Genomic DNA, 21,414 nt, shown 5'->3' with positions numbered 1-21,414 from the left:
ATATGGTCGGAAGAAAGCATGCCCGATGAGTGGAATCTCAGCATAGTGTGCCCGATACATAAGAAAGGAGACCCTCAAAAACTGCGCCAACTACAGAGGCATCAGTCTCCTTAACATTGCGTATAAGATCCTCTCTGCCGTATTATGTGAACGTCTGAAGCCATTCGTCAACAACCTGATTGGTCCTTATCAGTGTGGCTTCAGACCAGGAAAGTCCACTATCGACCAAATATTCACACTACGGCAGATCTTGGAAAAAACCCAGGAGCTTCAAATCGATACCCACCATCTCTTTATAGATTTTAAAGCCGCGTATGACAACATCTATAGGGAAGAGCTCTACCGAGCAATGTCCAGTTTTGGCATCCCTGTCAAACTTATCCGTTTGTGCAGAATGACGATGGAGAAAGCACGCTGCTCTATCAAGGTCGGAAAAGATCTTACCGATGCATTTGATGTCAAAAAAGGTTTTAGACAAGGCGATGCACTGTCATGCGACTTCTTCAACATTGTTCTGGAAAGAATTGTGCAAAACTCAACCGTCGACACTAGAGGCACAGTCTTCCAAAGGTCCATCCAATTACTCGGATACGCAGATGATATTGACATAATTGGAAGATCAAAGCGTGATGTGATGATGATGCATTGCGACGGAAGCGAAGAAGATGGGTTTAGTGGTCAATGAGGGCAAGACCATGTATATGCTGTCATCAAAAAAGGACACTGAACGACGACGTCTTGGACAAAACGTCACCATGGACAGCTATAACTTTGAGGTCGTTAAGGACTTTGTCTACCTAGGCACCGCTATTAATGCAGACAACGACACCAGCGCTGAAATCAAACGAAGAATAACTCTTGCAAATCACTGCTTCTTTGGACTTAGAAGGCAATTGAGAAGTAAAGTCCTCTCTCGAGCATGTAAAATCACCATCTTTAAGACACTCATCATCCCGGTTCTCATTTATGGCGCTGAGGCCTGGACCCTGTCAAAGAAAGATGAGAGCGTCATAGGATGCTTCGAGATAAAAATTCTTCGGGTGATTTTTGGTCCCGTACGCATAGATGGAGAATGGAGGAGAAGATATAACGACGAACTGTACGGGCTGTACAGCGACACTGACCTAGTTAGCAGAATTAAAGTCCAACGGCTTAGATGGCTAGGTCATGTGGAGCGGATGGACATCAACGCTCCAGCCCGGAAGGTCTTCGAATCCAATACCGAGGGACGGCGCAGTAGAGGAAGACCGCGACTCAGGTGGCGCACCCAGGTGGGAGAGGACCTCAACCAACTTGGCGTGCGAAACTGGAGACAGCTAGCTAGGGACCGAGCTGGCTGGAGACGCTTGTTGGTTGAGGCCCAGGTCCGCCCTGGACTGTAGCGCCACCTTAAGTAAGTAAGTAAGTAAGCTTGCACACATTCCATCCGAGAAGCCCACTTTACGACCACTTATGTTCCGTATTTGGGCAGTATGTCAGCAATAATCAGATGAATTATCTATTTCAAGGCACCTCGTGCAACATTGGTGTATTACTAACGTAGGTGGCCATGATACCGTTGATATCCATTAGGATATCTATTGCATTTAAAAAGTATAAGGTCGGTCCTAGTACACTTCCTTGCGGTACACCAGCTTTAACTTTCTTTTGTTGGCCCTACCGTTTTCTTAAGAGTCAGTTCGTAACACTCGATTCTAGTAATACGAATTACTGCCTGAAAAAGTCTCTTTGCAGTTTGTACTCAAGTCCTAAGTCCAAACCTTGATAAACATCCAAGAATTTAGCAGAGCTAACTTATTCTTCTTCAAGTGCTTTTTACACCACTTCCGTAATTCGATGTACTTGGTCTATGGTGGACTGGATATTTCTAACTCAAAGTATTTGTTCGGAATATGTCTTCTTTCTTCTATTATTTTTCTGAGCCTTTTCAGAGGCAGTTTTTCGAAAACTTTTGACATGATTGCTAAATGCGATTTTGGCCTGTTAGATATTACTTCTTTTGGTTGCTTACCTTGTTAAGGTATAACAATGACTTTTGATATTTTTAATGATGTAGTATTATTATAAATTGGAGTTTTTTTAAAGGCTATTGAGGGCATTTCTTTCAAAACCTGAGTAGTGAGTAGGGTACGACCTTACCCTTGTGATTTTTTATTAGGTGACTTATGTTACTGAAAAATGATTTTTAATTCTTTAAATCCAATTTTCGACCATTTTTTCAGCATTTGGGGCTGACAACTTTCTTTAAAGGCGTCAAGACGCCTAGTGCTTATTTGCGTAGACAAGTTGTCTTACAAAAAATAGTAAAGCTAGTTACGATATTGGAGACCATACCACAGACCCATCCTTCAATAAATTGATTGTTTCGGTGCATCATGTAACGTGAGCTGAACCTTATTTTGGTAATAAATTAGCACCATTTTCAAAAGTTCATCATACACAAAATACAACTGTCAAAAAGAGCAACTCCTATAAAAGTATTGTTAGATTCAAAACTACACGGCTAAAAAACACACGACTTTTTATTGCATTTTTAACTCTTAAAGGACTATTCACATGTGCTTTTAAAAAATAATTAACCTAAATTATGTGCAAATTGTATACAAAAAGGTAGAAATATAGCTTGCCTTAATTATAAGTTAGTAAAATTTTTCATTGCCAAAATAAGATAAATCAATCTGATTGTAACGAAATGTCAAACTCTATTCATGTTCCACATACGACCTTCAACGAACAAAATGTTTGCGCCCCTTAAAATGTCATTTTTAGCTAAAAATGCGATAGAATGTTGGTCGCTCTCATGTGAATAGTCCTCAAGTCTATTTATTATAAAATGGAAATCAAACTGAGCATAAATCAAGTGACAGCTGTCAAAAAGACAAACTCCGATAAAAATGTTGCCAGACACCCACCTTGATTTTGCATTTTTGGTATTTGGCTATTAAAGGGCTATTCACAAGAGAGCGACAAAAGACCTACGAAATTATTAATAAATTTGATTTTAAACAATTTATTAACCTAACTTCTGTGCACATTGTAAACAAAAAGTTAGAAATAAATCTTAAGTTAATCTTAAGGTAATAAAATTACATATTTCATTGCCAGGATAATATTAATTTAAGAAAACAAATTGTTCGTCGCAATTTAAATCTGATTGCAATGAACTGTCAAACTCAATTCAAGTTCCACATACCATCCACACTTTAACAAATAAAACGTTTACACGCCTACAAATTTTATTATGCTCTTGAAATGTAATATTATGTTGGTCGTTGGTCGCGCTTGTCTTAAGTCTATTTATTATGAAATGGAAAACCAAACTAAGCATAGATCAAGTGACAGCTGTCAAAACGACAAACAACGAGCCAGGTTGAAACCCACACGTCACCGAAATTGTGTCTATATTTACAATCTCTTTTCTTTTCTGTTTTTGCTTGTATTGCATTTTTAATTTCTGACTCTTAAACATATGATTCAACTTAAGCCAGAAAAGGTTCTAAAGACTTTTTAACAGGCTTTTAAAAGTAGGCATTTCTATAGAACGTTTCGTTTAAGATATATTAGAATTAAGTACTTAGTGGACCATGAATGGTTCTCACTTTTAATGAACAAATTTTTTAAGATTTTTGGAAGTATAGGATAATTAATTTTGTAGTTTTAAGTGGATAGGGCTGGAATTTTGCACCTGTTAAACACAGCTGTCATTTGAAGTGTCATACTACTAGTTGAATGCTTTATTTTTTGTTTTAAATCAACAAATGTTGCCAACGTGAGTGGCTTCATTTATTTTCATTTCCCGAGCTGACGATTTAAAACTTTCAAGACTTCAAAACAAAAGAGATATTAAAAACATTTGCGCCACCTTATATAGTGTCTTGAATGTCATAAATGACACATGCTTGTTTATGTTTTGTTCTAATTGCACCTATCCCAAATGCATATTAAACACTGCGCTTAACTATCTTGTCAGTTATTGTAAATAATTTTGCTATTATAAACAAAAAATACAAAGTAAAAATAAAATATTTTAATTGCAAACATAAAATATATACAAATAGTTTGTAGGCGGTGGGTTTGAGAGATGTTAAACACAGATATTCAATTTAGAAGCTTTTCCAGCCTAGAAAATAAGACACATAGGTACCCCAACCGCACAATAACTATCATTGACGCCTTCTCACATCCACCACCACCGCCCGGCCCTCCACCGACCGGATCGAATTGAATCGTGTGAACCGCAGTGAACGTGAATAAATATTTTTTAACGCAAAATATAAAATGTCCAACCTGCTGTGAAGTGGATTTATTATTAATGGTAATGGGTGTTTTACAAATGCTAGCCTTTTTTCTTTAATTTCTGTTTGAGGTTAATAACTAGGTTAAAGTGTCTTAGAATTCTCTGTGATGGGAATGACCTTCACATTTTGTGTTTTTGAAATCAACTTTTTGACGGTGAACAAGAAATATGAGTTTTGCAAATGGTCACGTTTAAGTTTCGAGGGCGGCAACGACGCGTTCGTTTGACGTTTAACATAAACTTCAAGAGACTCCACATATTATTTGTTTGTATTTTTTAAAAACCTTTGGTGTTTTGAAGGTTGATATTCTGCTCCATTTTTTTCAAGGTTCAATGTTTTTCATTTTTCTTAATGTTTGCATGTTTTGGTTAAGCTTTGGAGAAATTGAAAGATTCACTAATCATTGTGAATTTGTTCATAAATTATTATTGTGAGTTCACAATATTATGTGCAAAATGCCAAAATGGCGGCTGAGCAAACTGCGTCTTCGTGCCGCTGCTTGGGACTGCCATGCCGTCGTCGGTCGCCGCCAACACGATTAAATTCAAATTCTCTCACAAACAATAACCGTTGTCTGGCAGCATCAGCATCAACATCAGAAGCGGTACCGAACATATCAACAATCTATTTTGATACACAATACCTCGCAAAAGGGAGCAAACTACATGAAGATTGCAAAATACTTGCCTCCAACTCCAAGCTTCAACAACCTGCAACCTGCAACTTTTAAGTCAATAACGTGCGCTTTATAGTTGGTCTTTTTTTCCACCAGTGAATGAGAATGACAAACACTTGTTGAAGTTTCCATAGAAATGCATACTCAGCCTTAAGATTACGGTTGTTTTGATGATGATGGTGGTGTCATACTTGCGCCTGAGATCGAGATGCAGGCGAAAAGATTTCAAAATGTTGGCGGGCTTTCAAAATCAAAAGACTATTCGAGTTTCGAATTCGGATGCGGATCAAAATGCTGCATCTATGAGGTGGATGGATGGTAATGGCGATGGATTTAAGCCGGTATTTCTATGGTTCGGTTGATTGTGCTTTGTGTTTCTTGTTTCTTGACTTTTTGTTTTGTTTTTGTGGGTGGTACATTATTGTGATCTAATTGATGTAATAACGACGGATAATTGTTGTTTGTAGAGTTGATTTATTAGTTCATGTGAAAAGCAATGCAATTAGATAGGTTTTTGTATTTGTTGGACTTTATTGCGTTACTCAAAGTAATAGAAAAAGAAGCAAGCCCTTTGACTCAGCATACGGTAAAGTAAAGACTATTCCTGTAAGCTGTCTCGAAAAACATCACGTTCTAAAATAATGCTATTAATTGTTTAAAATGACATAAGTGTTTTTTCTGTTGTTAATTGTTAAGTCAATTTGAACTTATCATTCGTTGGAAAAATGGTGCTTCTATTCTAACTACTACAAGGATTTACATTTATTTTTGTCTCCTGATTTAACATTTACTTTAAGGCAAGTTTATAGTTGTCATACCTTCACAAATCTTTTAGACCATCGGGTCATGAGGCTTGGCACTTCTTAATCTTTAAACATTATTTCGTACATTTAAAACGGTCAACATTTCGGAGGTGGTATGACTTTGCAGAAGCTTATAATGTAATACAGAGAATTTTTAATAACCTCTAAAAACATTACAACTTAAAGGTCACTATGTAGACGGCTATTTCTTATGTTCCAAGGACCAATTCTTATTCCACAGAGAACTCTATTTTGGAATTTTTGGATAGGTCCAGCATTTCTTTGCTTTGTTATCCCATAGTTGGATTTCATAAGTCCAAACGGGTTTTAGTACGTGCTTAAATAACAGTAGTTTGTTTTGGATATATAGGTCAGAGTTTATTCCTATTAACCAGTCCATGCTTCTGAACTTCAAATTTAGCTCTTCTCTTTTCTTTTTGAAACTCACCTTCTATTTAATCTCTGCATCCGAAATAATTCAAAGGTATTTGGAAGTATTGGAGGAAGATAGTTCTGTACTATTTATAGAAATTTGAAAATTTCAAAGGATCAGCAAAGGTGGCCATGATAGTCTTGATCATCAACTGGAATATCCCTTGTACATAAAAGATACAACGTTAGGCCTAGGACACTTCCTTGCTATATACACTGGATTCTATTTTTCTTAATTCCCAGTAATGTTGGTCTAACCGGCTTTCAGTATTTCGAAGTAATTTCTTTGCAACTTGTACTCAAGGCCCAAGAGTCAAACACCGCGTGAGAATATAAAAGAGCATACTTATTTCTCTCAAACTGTAACATACACCATTTCCGTAATTCTATGGACGAGTAATTCCAGGTCTATCGTTCAATGTTTATTTCTAAATCATAACTGATGGTTCGGTATAAGTCTTCTTTCTTCTATAATTTTGATGAGCTTTTTCGGTAGTAGTTTTTTCCAATCTTTTGCCATGACACGACCAATATCGATTGGTCTGTAAGGTGTTTCTTCTGTTGGTTACTTGTTTAAGTATAACAATGACTTCTGCAATTTTCCTATAATATTTCGAAGTATGTATTTTAAAGGGTATTGAGGGCGTTTCTTACAAAACTTGAGCAGTGATTGTACTCTGGTGATTTTTTATCAGATAAATATCATGTTGACATAAGATTGATACTTCTTTGAGCGTGACAAAATTAATTTCACATTCGCCGTTGTTATCAACAAGCTGTATGGAATAGGTAGCAGTATTTACTTGGAAAGATTTAGAAATATTCTCGAGATGTTTAACAAAAAGATCAGCTTATTGTCCCGGGTTTCGGATCCATTTGCCATCATAAGATTTTGCTGAAGGATTTTTTGATTCGGGCTTTGCTACTTTCGATAAATTGTATTCGGTAGAATTATCTATCATACAATTTTTCAGAAATCTACTCAGTGAATCATTTTTGAAATCATTGATTATTTTTTAAAGTTTTTGTTTCGACGGTAAAAGACTCTTATTATACGGAAATCGCATATTTCCTTCGAGCTCTTTTTTCTTTTTAAATCAACTCCCTTATTTCAACAGGATATTTTATTTCTGCTTCTCTTAAGTTGGAGTATTTTCTTGAGCAGCCTGTTGTATCAGCAATAAATTGTTCAACTTTATTATCAGCTTGTTCAATTGTGTCCATGGGAGATCTTAGGTTTATAAAACTTTCAAGTTTATCTCTGAATTTGTACCAGTTTGTTCTCTTATTCGTGAGCTTAGAAAAATTATTGATGTCATATTGACTATAAGACCCTTACACTTGTGTAACAAATTTGTGTTTCAACCCTAAGGCTAGCAACTAAACGGTGATTTTTTAAGAGCTTGAGAACTTTAAAAAAAAAAAAAACGCATACAATTTGCAAAATCTCATCGATTCTTTATTTGAAACGTTAGATTGGTCCATGACATTTATTTCTTGAAGATAATTTCATTTAAATGTTGACCGCGGCTGCGTCTTAGGTGGTCCATTCGGAAAGTCCAATTTTGGGTAACTTTTTCGAGCATTTCGCCCGGAATAGCCCGAATTTCTTCGGAAATGTTGTCTTCCAAAGCTGGAATAGTTGCTGGAATAGTTGCTGGCTTATTTGTGTAGACTTTAGACTTGACGTAGCCCCACAAAAAATAGTCTAAAGGCGTCAAATCGCATGATCTTGGTGGCCAACTTACCGGTCCATTCCTTGAGATGAATTGTTCTCCGAAGTTTTCCCTCAAAATGGCCATAGAATCGCGAGCTGTGTGGCATGTAGCGCCATCTTGTTGAAACCACATGTCAACCAAGTTCAGTTCTTCCATTTTTGGCAACAAAAAGTTTGTTAGCATTGAACGATAGCGATCGCCATTCACCGTAACGTTGCGTCCAACAGCATCTTTGAAAAAATACGGCCCAATGATTCCACCAGCGTACAAACCACACCAAATAGTGCATTTTTCGGGATGCATGGGCAGTTCTTGAACGGCTTCTGGTTGCTCTTCACTCCAAATGCGGCAATTTTGCTTATTTACGTAGCCATTCAACCAGAAATGAGCCTCATCGCTGAACAAAATTTGTCGATGAAAAAGCGGATTTTCTGCCAACTTTTCTAGGGCCCATTCACTGAAAATTCGACGTTGTGGCAGATCGTTCGGCTTCAGTTCTTGCACGAGCTGTATTTTATACGGTTTTACACCAAGATCTTTGCGTAAAATTTTCCATGTGGTCGAATAACACAAACCCAATTGCTGCGAACGGCAACGAATCGACATTTCACGGTCTTCAGCAACACTCTCAGAAACAGACGCAATATTCTCTTCTGTACGCACTGTACGCATTCGTGTGGTTGGTTTAATGTCCAATAAAGTAAACTGAGTGCGAAACTTGGTCACAATCGCATTAATTGTTTGCTCACTTGGTCGATTATATAGACCATAAATCGGACGTAAAGCGCGAAACACATTTCGAACCGAACACTGATTTTGGTAATAAAATTCAATGATTTGCAAACGTTGCTCGTTAGTAAGTCTATTCATGATGAAATGTCAAAGCATACTGAGCATCTTTCTCTTTGACACCATGTCTGAAATCCCGCGTGATCTGTCAAATACTAATGCATGAAAATCCTAACCTCAAAAAAATCACCCTTTATTAAAATATGTCGCTATTCGTTTTCATTGACCAGGAATCAAATTCAAATATTGGTGTTAAAATGAGAGAATATTGGAGTAAATTGCTTTCAATACTCAGGAGAGAAAGCTTCGATAGACGGTTTTGTCCAATAGTAGTTCGAAGCCTATTTTTTATAATTTTTATTTTCGAAATTTGGGAATTGAAGGTTTGGGAATGTAGCTCTAAAATTTTGATTTTCAAGAATTTGGTAGTAAAATAGTTCCAGCGATTGATCTGTTTGATAATCCTTTTTCTTTTTGTATGAGTCAATCAAGGACACAAATTGAACCAACTCATTACCAAGACTAGGGCTCTTAACATCCGGATACACTTTTACCAATGCCTTTGTTGCAGCCTTCAAATTTCCAGCATCCATCTTCTCGATGTGATTCAGGAATACAAACCTCCTCCAGCTTCATAGGCATATAATCTTTCAGTAAGAGAAACGGATAGATGCTCAAACACTGGGATGAAGGCGGATACTTTGTATTTTTCCTTGGGTGACAGATTTGCGTCTTGTTTTCCCGTAATCGAGCGGATTCAACCTCACATTTCTCGTTCTGGTGCGGGTGCGTGATTGTACATATTCGATATGGGATATTTTTTTGGCTGCTTCTTCGTATTTATCAAAATTGTTTCGTTTGGATTCCACGAATGATTCAAATTCTAGTGCACGTATTGCCGTTCAAGAATCATTTTCGGGTCTTACAACATCTTGTTTGTAACGTTGAATAGCTCCAAGATATCGTTCCCAAATGTTGTAAGCAAAGCGGTTTCGAGACCACTCATCTTCTGTAGAAGGTACGTTGCTTCATTCCTCACGATGTCTTTTTGTTCTTTATTGGAAGATATGATGGTAAGAGCTTCTTCAATTTCCGAATAGCCGTTGACTAAGGCTTTCGTAGCTTCAGTTTGGCAAGACCAACGAGTGTCGCTGAGCTTTTTCAAGACTAAAAACTGGCCACTTTTCTTCTCCGTTAATTTCTCAATCAGATTTCTGTGCCGATCTGTACGAGCTGTAAAAAACGTGTACGAATTCTGCACGAAATCAAGGAATTGAACAGCGATGTACAATAGTAAGCAGCTGCCTTTCCCACTAAATTTAGAGAATGACCACAACAAGGGACGAACACCGATAAATGATTTTTCTCCAAAATAAGAGCCTGCATCCCCTTGTATTTGCCACTTATGTTTGCAGTATTGTCATATGATTTTGATGTTTCACTGATTGCCTGATTGGAGTGAACAAATATGGATCAATGATTTCTGTTATTTAACATTAAAATAATGAAATAGTAGGAGTTTGAAACAGAAATGTTCCTAAGTCTCTATTGCGGGGTTCATCAAACAATCAGCCACAACCCGTACGTTCAGGGAAATTTTGAGTCCGGACTTGGGCCTACACCCATACAAGATCCAACTGATCCAGGAGCTCAAAGTTGATGATCATAGATAACGCCGTTTTTTCGCTGACTAGGCTTCGAATCGTTTGGAAAAGGACCCCAATTTTGGCCGAAAAATAACCCTTAGGGACGAGGCGCATTTTGAATGAATGGCTGTGTTAACAAGCAAAACTGCCGTATGGGATGACACCAACCCACGCGAGGTTCACCAGGTGATAATGCATCCTCACAAAGTAACCGTTTGATGTGGATTTTGGGACGGGCGTGCTTTTTTAATTTGTTAACCATGAAAACATAAACACATAGCGCTTTTACCATGTATGGTAAAGCATGGGCAGCATGTCCATCAGCTCCATCACCACAAGTTATAAATCTTGAGCCTATGATTGACAACTTGATCTTCTCTGAGTCACATTTAAAATGACAGATTCGTTGATCAGAGCAGTGCATCGTTTGATTTGTTCATCTTTCAGCATTTTATTGTGACTAGTTTGGGAATTCCAATAGGAGGTGCTACTCAATCCAGTTTTTGCAATGACACCCCTTATTTTTTTCGACTTGAGTCAATTCAAAAACATTTAAGCTTCTTTATCTAAAGAGGTCTTTTCTGAAAACTCTTTTATCCGTTCCATTCTTCTACATCATGACATCACTTTAAAGCATTAAAGCATAAACAAAAGTTAAACAAAAAAGAAGACATCAGCCAATTTATGCAAAAGGTTACATCTGCTCCAACAATGACCAGATCTGAATTATCTTGTCCATAATTGGTTGTAATTCAGCTCAGATAAATAAGACAACAACAACAATAACAACACCAGCAGAATCATAAACTGACAGCAAACATTTTTCAACAGTATGAGAAACAATTTAAAAAAAATATATAGGTCATCGTCTGATGCTAAACAAGAATCTCAACATCATCTCAATATTCCCATCATGGACCATAATAAAATTCCCTGGCTCAAGTCAAGATGAACATCATCAGAAAAAAAAGAAGCATTACAGCCTTGAGTTACGACCAATAACAATTTATTCGCTTATGTAACTCACATCACCAGTAACAGTGTTGCTGCTACTGCCACCACTTTGGATGATGATAATAATAATTCTCTGCTATACAAAAAGATGCATCGTCTTTCGAATTCAGAGTTTCAGACTCCACCATGGTTCTGCAACCACCATAAAAGATGTCACATTAAATATTGTGTATTACAAACGATGCAACAAATGATACCCACAAATGGCACCTACCTATTACCAACAAAACTTCTCTTCAAGCCTAACAGCCAGCAGCTCTACGATGACACGACAATGACACCACCACAGCATATTCTCGTCATTGTTGTATCGCAAGACGAAGACACTGACTTGACTATAGAGACTGTTAAGACAGAGATGATCTCCATCTTGTAGCAAAGAAGCTGAAACATGAGAATGTGCACTTCATATTATCCAGATCAAAAATCCATCAGTTGAATCTGAAGGTACCTTCAAGTCAGCTTAAAACCTATAGGTAAAGTTACGTCTTCTTCTTTAGCTTACCAGTCATAAATCAGATAGAACCCCAACCACCACCACCAGCCGCGGCACCGTCTTGATACGAAATATTGATGTCAGGGATGAGACAGCAGCTCAGAAACAAAACAAAGAAAATAAGAACACTTTCAGAACTTAACAGAAACACAATTCCAAAACGAAGATACGTCATTTTATGACACGGTACTCCACTTTTCGGTTGAAAGGTGAAGCTGCCTGCTTGTCCGAATCTGAAAGAACGAACTTGGCCACATATCAAGTGCCAAACAAAGTCCACCCAATCCCAGCTGTAACCAACAAGCAGCTGCCTAGTGCCTATAGCTTTGAAATCTGTGCCAGTAGGAGGCATCTAGCGCAGCAACAGTGTTCGTTCAAATCAAAACCCATTGATGCCGAAAATCCAAACCGGATTCCTTCAGTTTTTGTTTATTGTTCACATTCGTTCGACTGAACTTGCAGGTTCAGCTTTTTGGTCGGTCGGTGGGTCAATATTTCCAGAGCGCACACTTGCTTGTGCTTCTTCTTCGGTTATATGGCTGTAATTTTTGCTTATCCTCTGCCAAAGTGAAGATCGTGCCAAGCGAAGAACTGAAGAAGAGCCAAATCAATGTTCACTGAAGCTCACGGTCAGGGCTGGATTGTCATAAAACAGTTCAAGGCCAAGAGTTTGATATTAGTTCGTGTTTTCATTGACCTACAAATAATATTTTTAAGTACTTGCATTGGAACTTTGGACTTTTTTCAAAATATGCATAATAGTCAAAATGTCGCGTGATACTAAGTTTTTTGAAATTCTAATGTCCAGTTCTAAGTTTTCTAATAAATCAACACTTAAACCTGAGTTATTAAATTTCTCCGAAACTAATTTTACGTCAAAAATAGGCTTAACACTTAGCGGCCACACTTCATGTAAGCCACATGGGGTAACTCATTACCCCTCGATGAAAAACCTAACTGAACAAGATGTGTGGATATTTGAAGACTTTTAGCTAATTTATCCTGTCATTTGAAGAGTTTTCTAACATTTTTAATGGCGAAGTCACTTCTCAAGCTTTCCTGTCACCATCAGATGTCATTTGTTGTATTAATTTAAAATATTTAAGATCCCTATATAATTATAATTTTTAAGCCTTGAGCAACGAATCAATTCGGATGGCAGCTAAAGTTAAAGAAGCTTTGAGTTATAAGTTTTTTAAAAATTGGATTTGCTGGAAACAATATTATTTTTAAAACCATTTTAAACCAACTTTAAAAAAAATATTGTAACTTAAAAAACTTGTTTAGAAACATGAAGACAAATTTAATGTTCGATCCAAATAACTTCTTGATCCAGTTTGTTTGTTAAAAATGTCAACTCATTTTTAAGGTTTTGTAGTTCTTCTCTTAATCTAAGTTAGGGACTGTTCACATGAGCACAACCAACGACTGATGAATAAAGATAAGATAAATTTAAGAAAAAAAGTTGTTCGTCTCTAGTTGCAATCGGATTGTAAAGAACTGTCAAACTCAATTCGTGTTCCACATACGATCCACACTTAAACGAACTAAATTTTAGCGTGCGTTTTAACCTGCAAATTTATTTCAAGTCATTCTTGTGCATTTGTAACGAAGCATAAAAACATAACAAGCCATGGGCAATAAATGTCATAATGGACGTTGGTCGCCCTCATGTGAATAGTCCATTAAATTCAGCTCGATCCATAGACTATAACTAAAATCAAGATTGGAAGGATTTGACACTTCAATGAAATTCAATAAAATAAAATATGGTATGACACAAATTGCTGAAAATTGCAACTCGTTCAGTTTCGTTCAGTTTTGACTTGCGAATGGAAGAATGTTTTCAAAACAGGAAATACAAACAAAGTTGTCGCCTTATGAATTTGATAACAATGAAGAGGGGTGAAAAGACAAACATTTCCAATAACAAATTAACCTTTTAAGGCAGAATCTATAACTGAAAAGGTTCACCTAAACAGTGAGAAAAAAAAAGTACATAAAGGGAAAACAGGTACTTATCTACTTTGCTTCTTCTTTGAAAAGTTACTTTTCGTTAAGTTTTGTCAGATAAATCAATTTTTATTCTCAAAATTAAAATGACGTCTTTATGTAAAATAAGTATACTTCCTTTCAACTTGTGAGGATTCGTTGAGTTTTGACAGACACATCAATCATGACTGTCACAATGAAAATGACATCTTATTATTTATTTATTTAGTTTACTAGCTTTCAATTTGTGCGGATTCGTTGAGTTTTGACAGATAAATCAATCTTTATTGTCAAAATGCAAATGACTTCATTAAGTGTATTAAGAATACTTCATTTGAATTTGTGCGGATTCGTTAAGTTTTTACAGATAAATCAACTTAACTAATTTTTTGACAGTGACAGCAGGCGGAAACTTAGTGATGATTTCTTTTAAAACTTTAAGATTTTCTTCTCAGAACTTGAAGAGGCCCCCCAACCAACAGGCCTATGTCTTCCGAGCCTGATGCTTTATTGCTTTTACCTACATTGCATAACCAGACTAGGTTTCCACCAAATCCTCTTCCAGTGGCTATAAAGCAATGGTGGAAGAAGTGTCGGCGGTGGCTATGGCGATGATGGCATGGCGTTGCACCGATCATCGATCAAGTTGAATGCAAAAGCATATAATGGCTTTTCAATTGTTGGCTGGAGCTGGAATATTTTGTCGATGATGCTTGCGTCTGGTCGTTCTTTTAACCAAGCTCCATCAGTTGACCTTATAACTAAAATGGCAATCGCGAAGCGAAAAAGAAAAACAAAAATCTGTGCGCGATCGGTCTGATGCAGTCTTCAATTTTAATATTGAAACAAAAAGATGAACAGGTTAAAAAAGATGTTTTTCTATCAACAATTTGAACTTGTGTCGTCGTCGTCGTCTTCGACAATAAAGCTGGTTTATCGATTTTTTCTTTCAAGATGAAAATTTGAATGCGCGAGCTTCTTTATAAAATGTCGGCGGGGATTTATATTTTTCGTCGATCGTTTCGGTTAGTTGTCGTGTTTTTCCACTTTATTGCTGCTTTTTTTAAATTGAGCATGACATTAACTTTTTGTTGGATTGTTTTGATGAACAATAAGCTCAAAAAGTGTTTGGAATGCAGTTACTATTTTCTATGACATCTCTGATTGTGCGCGCAAATAGAATGAACATTCTACACTCTATACCAATGGATCACGATTTTAATATATATATACCTTCACTTGATTTGATTCTTGAGAATTTAGAATGCTTTACGAATTTATTCAAGATGCTCCGAACATTTCATCTCATCTACTGACCCGTTGACTTTTAACGTTCTCTGGCTGTGACAAAGATCACTGATCGATTTTATGTAGGAATTGTACTAGGTAGGGATTTAACATTTGTTCTTGTGGGAAAATTTCTATGAGACGAATATGCATTACATGTGACAGGACGTCTTCTTACAATAATAAGAATACATCTAATTCACAACTTAGAACGAAAACTATCAGAAACAATGATCGATCGTTTAGGTGATGAAAGTGATCAGCAATGGCAACGGTCAACAAAACTGGTTGATGCATTGACACCTTAATTCAAAATGACAGTTCTGTTCTTTTTTTCAGAACACAAGACTTGTTTGTTTTATTCTTTTAAAACGTCAAAATTGTTTCGTAAGAGAAATGTCATAATCAACAACACTGGTTGACGCGTTGACTCCTTACGTCCAAATGACAGTTTTGTTCTTCATTCAAAACACAAGGATCAACCTTTTCACAAAAAAGGCAAAATTTGTCCGTTTGGGAAATGTCATAATCAACAAAACTAGTTTACACGTTGACTCTTTATAACGAAATGACAGTTTTGTTCTTATTCAAAATACAAACCTTTCCGGTTTTATTCTTTTAAAAACGTCAAAGTTTTTTCGTTCTAAAAATTTCATAATCAAAAACACTGTTTGATGAGTTTATTCTTTACGTCAAAGTGCCAAACACAAGGCCTATCTCTTTATTTTTTTTAAAAAACGTCTAAATTGTTACTTTCGGAAAATGTTGTAATCAACAAAACCAGTTGACACACTGACGCTTGAGCCAAAATGACAGTTTTAAACACAAGACTCTCCTCTTTTATTCTTTTAAAAACGTCAAAATTGTTACTTTCGAGAAATGTCATAACCCATTTCATATTTATTTGACAGTTACTTTGAATTGTAGCTTAATGTTTGTATTATTAACAATTTGAATATATGATTCACTGAAACTCTTCACTAATTCACTGTTATCTTTTGTTATATTTTACAGAATTCACCCTTGCCCAACATAAACGTTCCTCTTCACGCATCACAAGTTCCCGTTCATTTGGCACAAATGTGAAATCATCTTCCTCTTCAGCGACAGGGGTTAACTTTGATTGCCCCGAAGAATTTGGCTATTATCCGCATCCAAACGATTGCACTCAATATTATGTTTGTGTATTCGGGGGTGCACTTCTTGAGAGTTGTACTGGTGGCCTTATGTATAGTCATGAATTACAAACATGTGATTGGCCAAGAAATGTTGGTTGTGATGTTATTGATGGTGGTGGTGCCAGTATATCGGTTCCATCTGGAGGAGGTTCATCTTCCTATCGTGATGTTACACCTAGAGTACCACAAATCAAACAACAACAACAACAGTCCTATCAACAGCAGCAGCAGCAACAACAACAACAGCAAATTCCTCACCGTGATCGATTCGGATCATCATATTCAAGTTCAACACCATCAATTCAATCAAAACCAACTATTGTCCATCAATATCAACCTCGCCAGCAACAGCAACAACAACAACAGCAGCATCATCGTGTGATTCAAGCTCAAGTTCAAACACTGCCACCTCCGCCAGAGCTACGAGTTGCTCCTAATCCAGTGATTACATCTCGAGGACAACCCAAGCCTTTGCTTGATTCCCAAGAAGACATTGCTAAGGTTTGTTAAGAATAAAAGATGTTCTCTCGCACGTCCTTCCATCACGATGTTGATATCTTTTTATAGCTCTACGCCGATGCACATGACAGTTTGCCACCTGTGGAAGAAGAAGAAAGTGATCGTCAACAACGTGTCTACCGTGGGCAACCTAGCACCGTCGGACAAGTTCAACGTGATCGAGATGGTATCCTTCATCAAGCTAGCATCAATGCCATTCCAAATCATGGTAAAATTGGTTCATTCGCCTATGGTGCACAGATTAACCAGTACCGGTAAGTCTCAGATTCACAAAAGTCCCTCTTAAGATCTTCCCTATTCTCCTAATTTATCTTCATTTTCATTTTTATTTTTCGAACAAAAACCAAAACATAAAACTCCTTGTCACTCTTTATATTCATGCGACCATAATAAACGTGCTTAAGGCTTTACCAAGACGTTGACAACTCAATTGACTCAGAACAACGACGACGACGCCGACGACGTGATGTACAAAATGTGACAGTTGACGTCGCTGAGACGACATTATCAACACCGCCCATGGCAGTTACAGACCAAACAACAACACCTAATGTCAAAGAAGATGATGAAAACACATCGACAGCTACGGAAAATTATTCTGACACTACAGACGACACTGACACATCAGAAACTGATACACCCGATGATGATTTTGACTCAATCTCTTCTGATGACATAGATGACTCTGATACTGATGAATCAGTGCGATCCACACGCCAACTTCGTCCACAATACAACGCACGCTTAAATCGGTGGCAGTTATCCTCATCAAACTACAGAGCTGTCGACTCAAATCCGTATCAGCAACAGAGCTTTTCCTTTGGCGCCTTCAATCCATATCTGGCACCTCCACTTAATCCGCACTTAAAGGGTCCCAAAGGTCACCCACTCGACTTCAAGCCAAAGAATCCTTACTCTAGTCTTGGGTACAGTATCAGTGGAACTACTCAATCTCCGTTAGACCTTTATAAGCCCTACTATCAACCATCACCTACAAATCGGCCACCAATCTTCCAGCAACCAGATGTTTTGCCCTTCCTCCTACAGAGTCTCAAGGAAATCCAACAACAGAAAAAGAAAAAGCAAGAAGCTGAAAATTTCTCCTATTTTCATCTTGGCACTGAACCAGTTAGACCTGCCACACCTCCTACCAAAGCGATTCCTAGTTCTCATTACTCCCAATTCAGTACAGTAGGAGGCTTTTTCAATAACTTTGACAATCCACAGACGTACAACTTCAATCCAACCTCAACCAACCAGCAACCTAAAGTTGTCTCCCAGTTCAGCATCGCCTCCCCACAAGTCGAAGTTTCCACCGAGAGCAACTACTTCCAATACAATATCCTCCAGAATCAAAAAATGAAGAGCTATTATACCACGACAACAACACCATTTCCACAAACTTCAAACTTTCAAATTGTCTCAGCACCAAATCTTTCCAGTGTCAGCCAAACAGTCAAACTCTCGACTTCCCACAGCAATCCCAGTGTGCAAACACATCAGTTCAGATTTGTCAATCTAACCACAACACCAGTGCCATTTTATTCCAAGCCGGGTTCAATATCGTCCAACTTTAACTTGGGCGAACTCATGTCCGGTATGAAGGGTTCGGATATGGAACACATGCAGCCTGCTCTAATGAATATGTTTAAGTATTTCAAACAAACAACGGGTCCTGCTGGACACAGGGACAAAGTCACACTGCCCACTGTGCAAACTACAACCGATAACGAAGAATACGAATACTACGATGAAGAAGAAGACTTAAAGACCAAAAAGCCAACACCAACTACCAAAGCACCAAAGGGCTATGAGAGCTTCATAAAGAGTATACCCAATCAGTCTTACAAGACTCAAACCAAGCTCACTCTGAAGAATGTCAAATCAACAACAATGAAAACTCCCGATGACTATTATTACGATGAGGAAGAAGAAGACTACCTCATTAGGCATCCACCATCACAGAAACCGGTCTACATGCCAAACTCAGAAACAATGCCTCCAAGACCGGTTCTGAATTCAACAGTGCGCTATAAGAACCCCAACAGTGTCACAGGCTATTTCGATGTGACAACTCGACGTCCGGTGTTTTCATCGCATTTCCAGCACGATGGCGGAATACCGTCCTTCATAAACTTCCCATCAGATATCTTCCAAGACCTACGCAACCAAAACCAACATAATAACGTACAACTGACCGTCCCAACCGATCGACCAACTACAACTCTACCAACTACAACTTCGACTAAAGCCATAATTACGACAACAACTCGACGTCCAAACACTTCGACAACAACTCGCAAGATTTATACAGTACGTCCGAACCGAGGACACTCCAAGTGGAAGTACAACAAGGCTTCAGAAGCCACTAAAACTGAACGTAGGAAACGACCAACCGTCATACCGCAGCGCCCTCAACTTAATAAGGAAGTCAACATCGACTCCAACAGGTAGTGAAGGCAAAATTTTAAATAAATAAATTCTGTTTTTTGTTTGTGTATTTGTTGCGTGTCCCGAAATAATTTTCTGGAATGCCAAAAATAAGTTTAAAAAACTTTTTAAACCCTTCCTTATTACTTTGTTTGTTTACCTGAGACCACCAGACTAATGAATGTAAATAGAAACAAAAAAAAAAACGATCTCAAGACCGACTATGTTGTGTATTTATGTCACTTCTCCAACCTTGTCTCTTTCTCTCTCTATTTCTGTCTTACTCTTCTTCATGTGACTAATTTACCAAAATGAGAATAAAACATACACTTTGACTCAACAAATCATATTTTGTATATGGCATGAAATTCATCATTGTAAACTATTTTTTCTCCCATATTTTGGTCCTTCGAGCCGGATAATCCTTCTAACCTCATTACTAATCATATATTTTATTCATTTCTGTACATATTTTTTGTTTTCTTTTATTTTTATTTTACATTCAAAAATAATAACATTGTGTTGTGGAATAACCCCTAAACTAAATTCTATAAAAATTGTAAAATATATAAAACAAAATAAACACAATCAGTGTTGAGTCAAGCTCACAAGCACCACCACCGCAACAATCGGGGAATATTTTCATTTCGCAACAACGACCAAAAATCGTTGAAAATAATGGCAATCGAAATTATTATAATACGTCATATGAGACACAACAACAACAACAACAAAATTATGATCCATATTATTCGGTTTATGATGATGACATTGATCTGTATAGGGATGTTGAATATAGCAATCAACAACAACAACAACAACAACAGCAACAACACCAGCCACAGCGTCAACAACAGCAACAACATCAACCGATTCATCAACAACAACAACAACCTCAACATCAATTGCGTGGTAAGATTCCACAGCAACAAATAGTACAACAACAACAACAGCATCAACAACAAGCCGAGCCATTGAGACCCACCTATCGTCCAGAAATCATAACCTCCCCACAACCAGCCCGTGAAACTTACATCAGCAAACCGCTTCAGAAGCCATTGCAGCAGGAGAGCAAGCCATTCAACAATCAACAATCGTTGATCTACAATTCGGACTATGATGAAGACTTGATTGCACAGGTAAGAGGGAGCTTATATTCTTATTTCTTGAACTTAACTTAAAGTAATATGTAAGAAGTATTCTTGGTGACTTAATGAACCAATTGTTCACTGTAGGGCAAGAATTAAACCAGATTAGTTAATACTTTTAATCTTTAATTCGAGTAGCTTCAAAGGTTAGATCTTCAAAGGATTAAGAAGTTCTAAATTTAAATACATTTTTCTATCACATCGTCTTTTTAAAATGTCAAAGACAACAAAAAAAGGAATTCACTAAGTTAAAAGACTACTCATACCTAAACAATAAATTGTATGATGATTCTGCAAAGTATAAATCCTATAGTAACAGTTTTAATCATCTACATAAGTATCTCACTTAGTTTTTAAAATGTCTCCTTATATTATGAGACTATGGTTCCTAATTTGACTCTATCTCAAGTTGTGAAAAACTTTAACCAAATTAGGAAAAGGTTTTGATAAAGGTTTTCAGACATACAAAGTATTCACAGATTTTGCTTAGTCCTTTGGGTAAATCATGAAATTCTTGTTCATAATCTTTCTTTGCTGGGATTCCATCCTCATTTTTTAAAATGGATAAGCTCTTATTTGAGCAACCGGAGCCAATTCGTCAGAATAGATAAATTCAAGTGTAAAGCTATCAAAGCAACATCAGGTGTTCCACAGGGGAGTCATACTGGACCCTTATTTTTTATACTTTTTATAAATGATATTTCTGATACTTTTAAATTTTCTAATTATTTATTGTATGCTGATGATGTTAAAATTTTTAAAACCCTTAAATCTGTTGATGATTGTCTATTATTGCACGAGGATCTAAATACAATGGCATTATGGTGCAATAAAAATTTACTCTTTCTGAATGTCTCTAAGAGTCGAAAGCTTTACATGCTTTAGGAGAAAATCATACATTTTGTTTGATTACTCAATTAATGACATTGTTTTGGAAAAAGTTACTCAAAAAAAGACTTAGGAGTCATATTAGATCATAAACATTCTT

At 37.0% G+C, this 21,414-nt stretch overlaps 1 protein-coding gene across 4 annotated transcripts in view; it reads left to right on the top strand.

Moving 5' to 3' along the window:
• Nucleotides 1–21,414, top strand: part of LOC129952548 (mucin-5AC) — a 304,021-nt gene that overhangs the window by 235,803 nt on the left and 46,804 nt on the right. For 2 of the 4 annotated variants that reach the window (XM_056065181.1, XM_056065183.1), the window contains exons 2-4: nucleotides 16,166–16,830; nucleotides 16,897–17,102; nucleotides 19,871–20,417. In XM_056065181.1, coding sequence (XP_055921156.1) covers nucleotides 16,166–16,830; nucleotides 16,897–17,102; nucleotides 19,871–20,417 — 1,418 coding nt within the window. Of the gene's footprint in view, nucleotides 1–16,165; nucleotides 16,831–16,896; nucleotides 17,103–17,161; nucleotides 19,299–19,870; nucleotides 20,418–21,414 lie in introns of those variants that run through there. The other 2 variants (XM_056065182.1, XM_056065180.1) reach the window with 2 other exon arrangements.

Source organism: Eupeodes corollae, chromosome 3, assembly GCF_945859685.1.
Source record: "Eupeodes corollae chromosome 3, idEupCoro1.1, whole genome shotgun sequence".
NCBI lineage: Eukaryota > Metazoa > Arthropoda > Insecta > Diptera > Syrphidae > Eupeodes > Eupeodes corollae.
The sequence above is the reverse complement of the archived record's forward strand: the minus strand, read 5'-3'. Positions and strand labels throughout refer to the sequence as shown.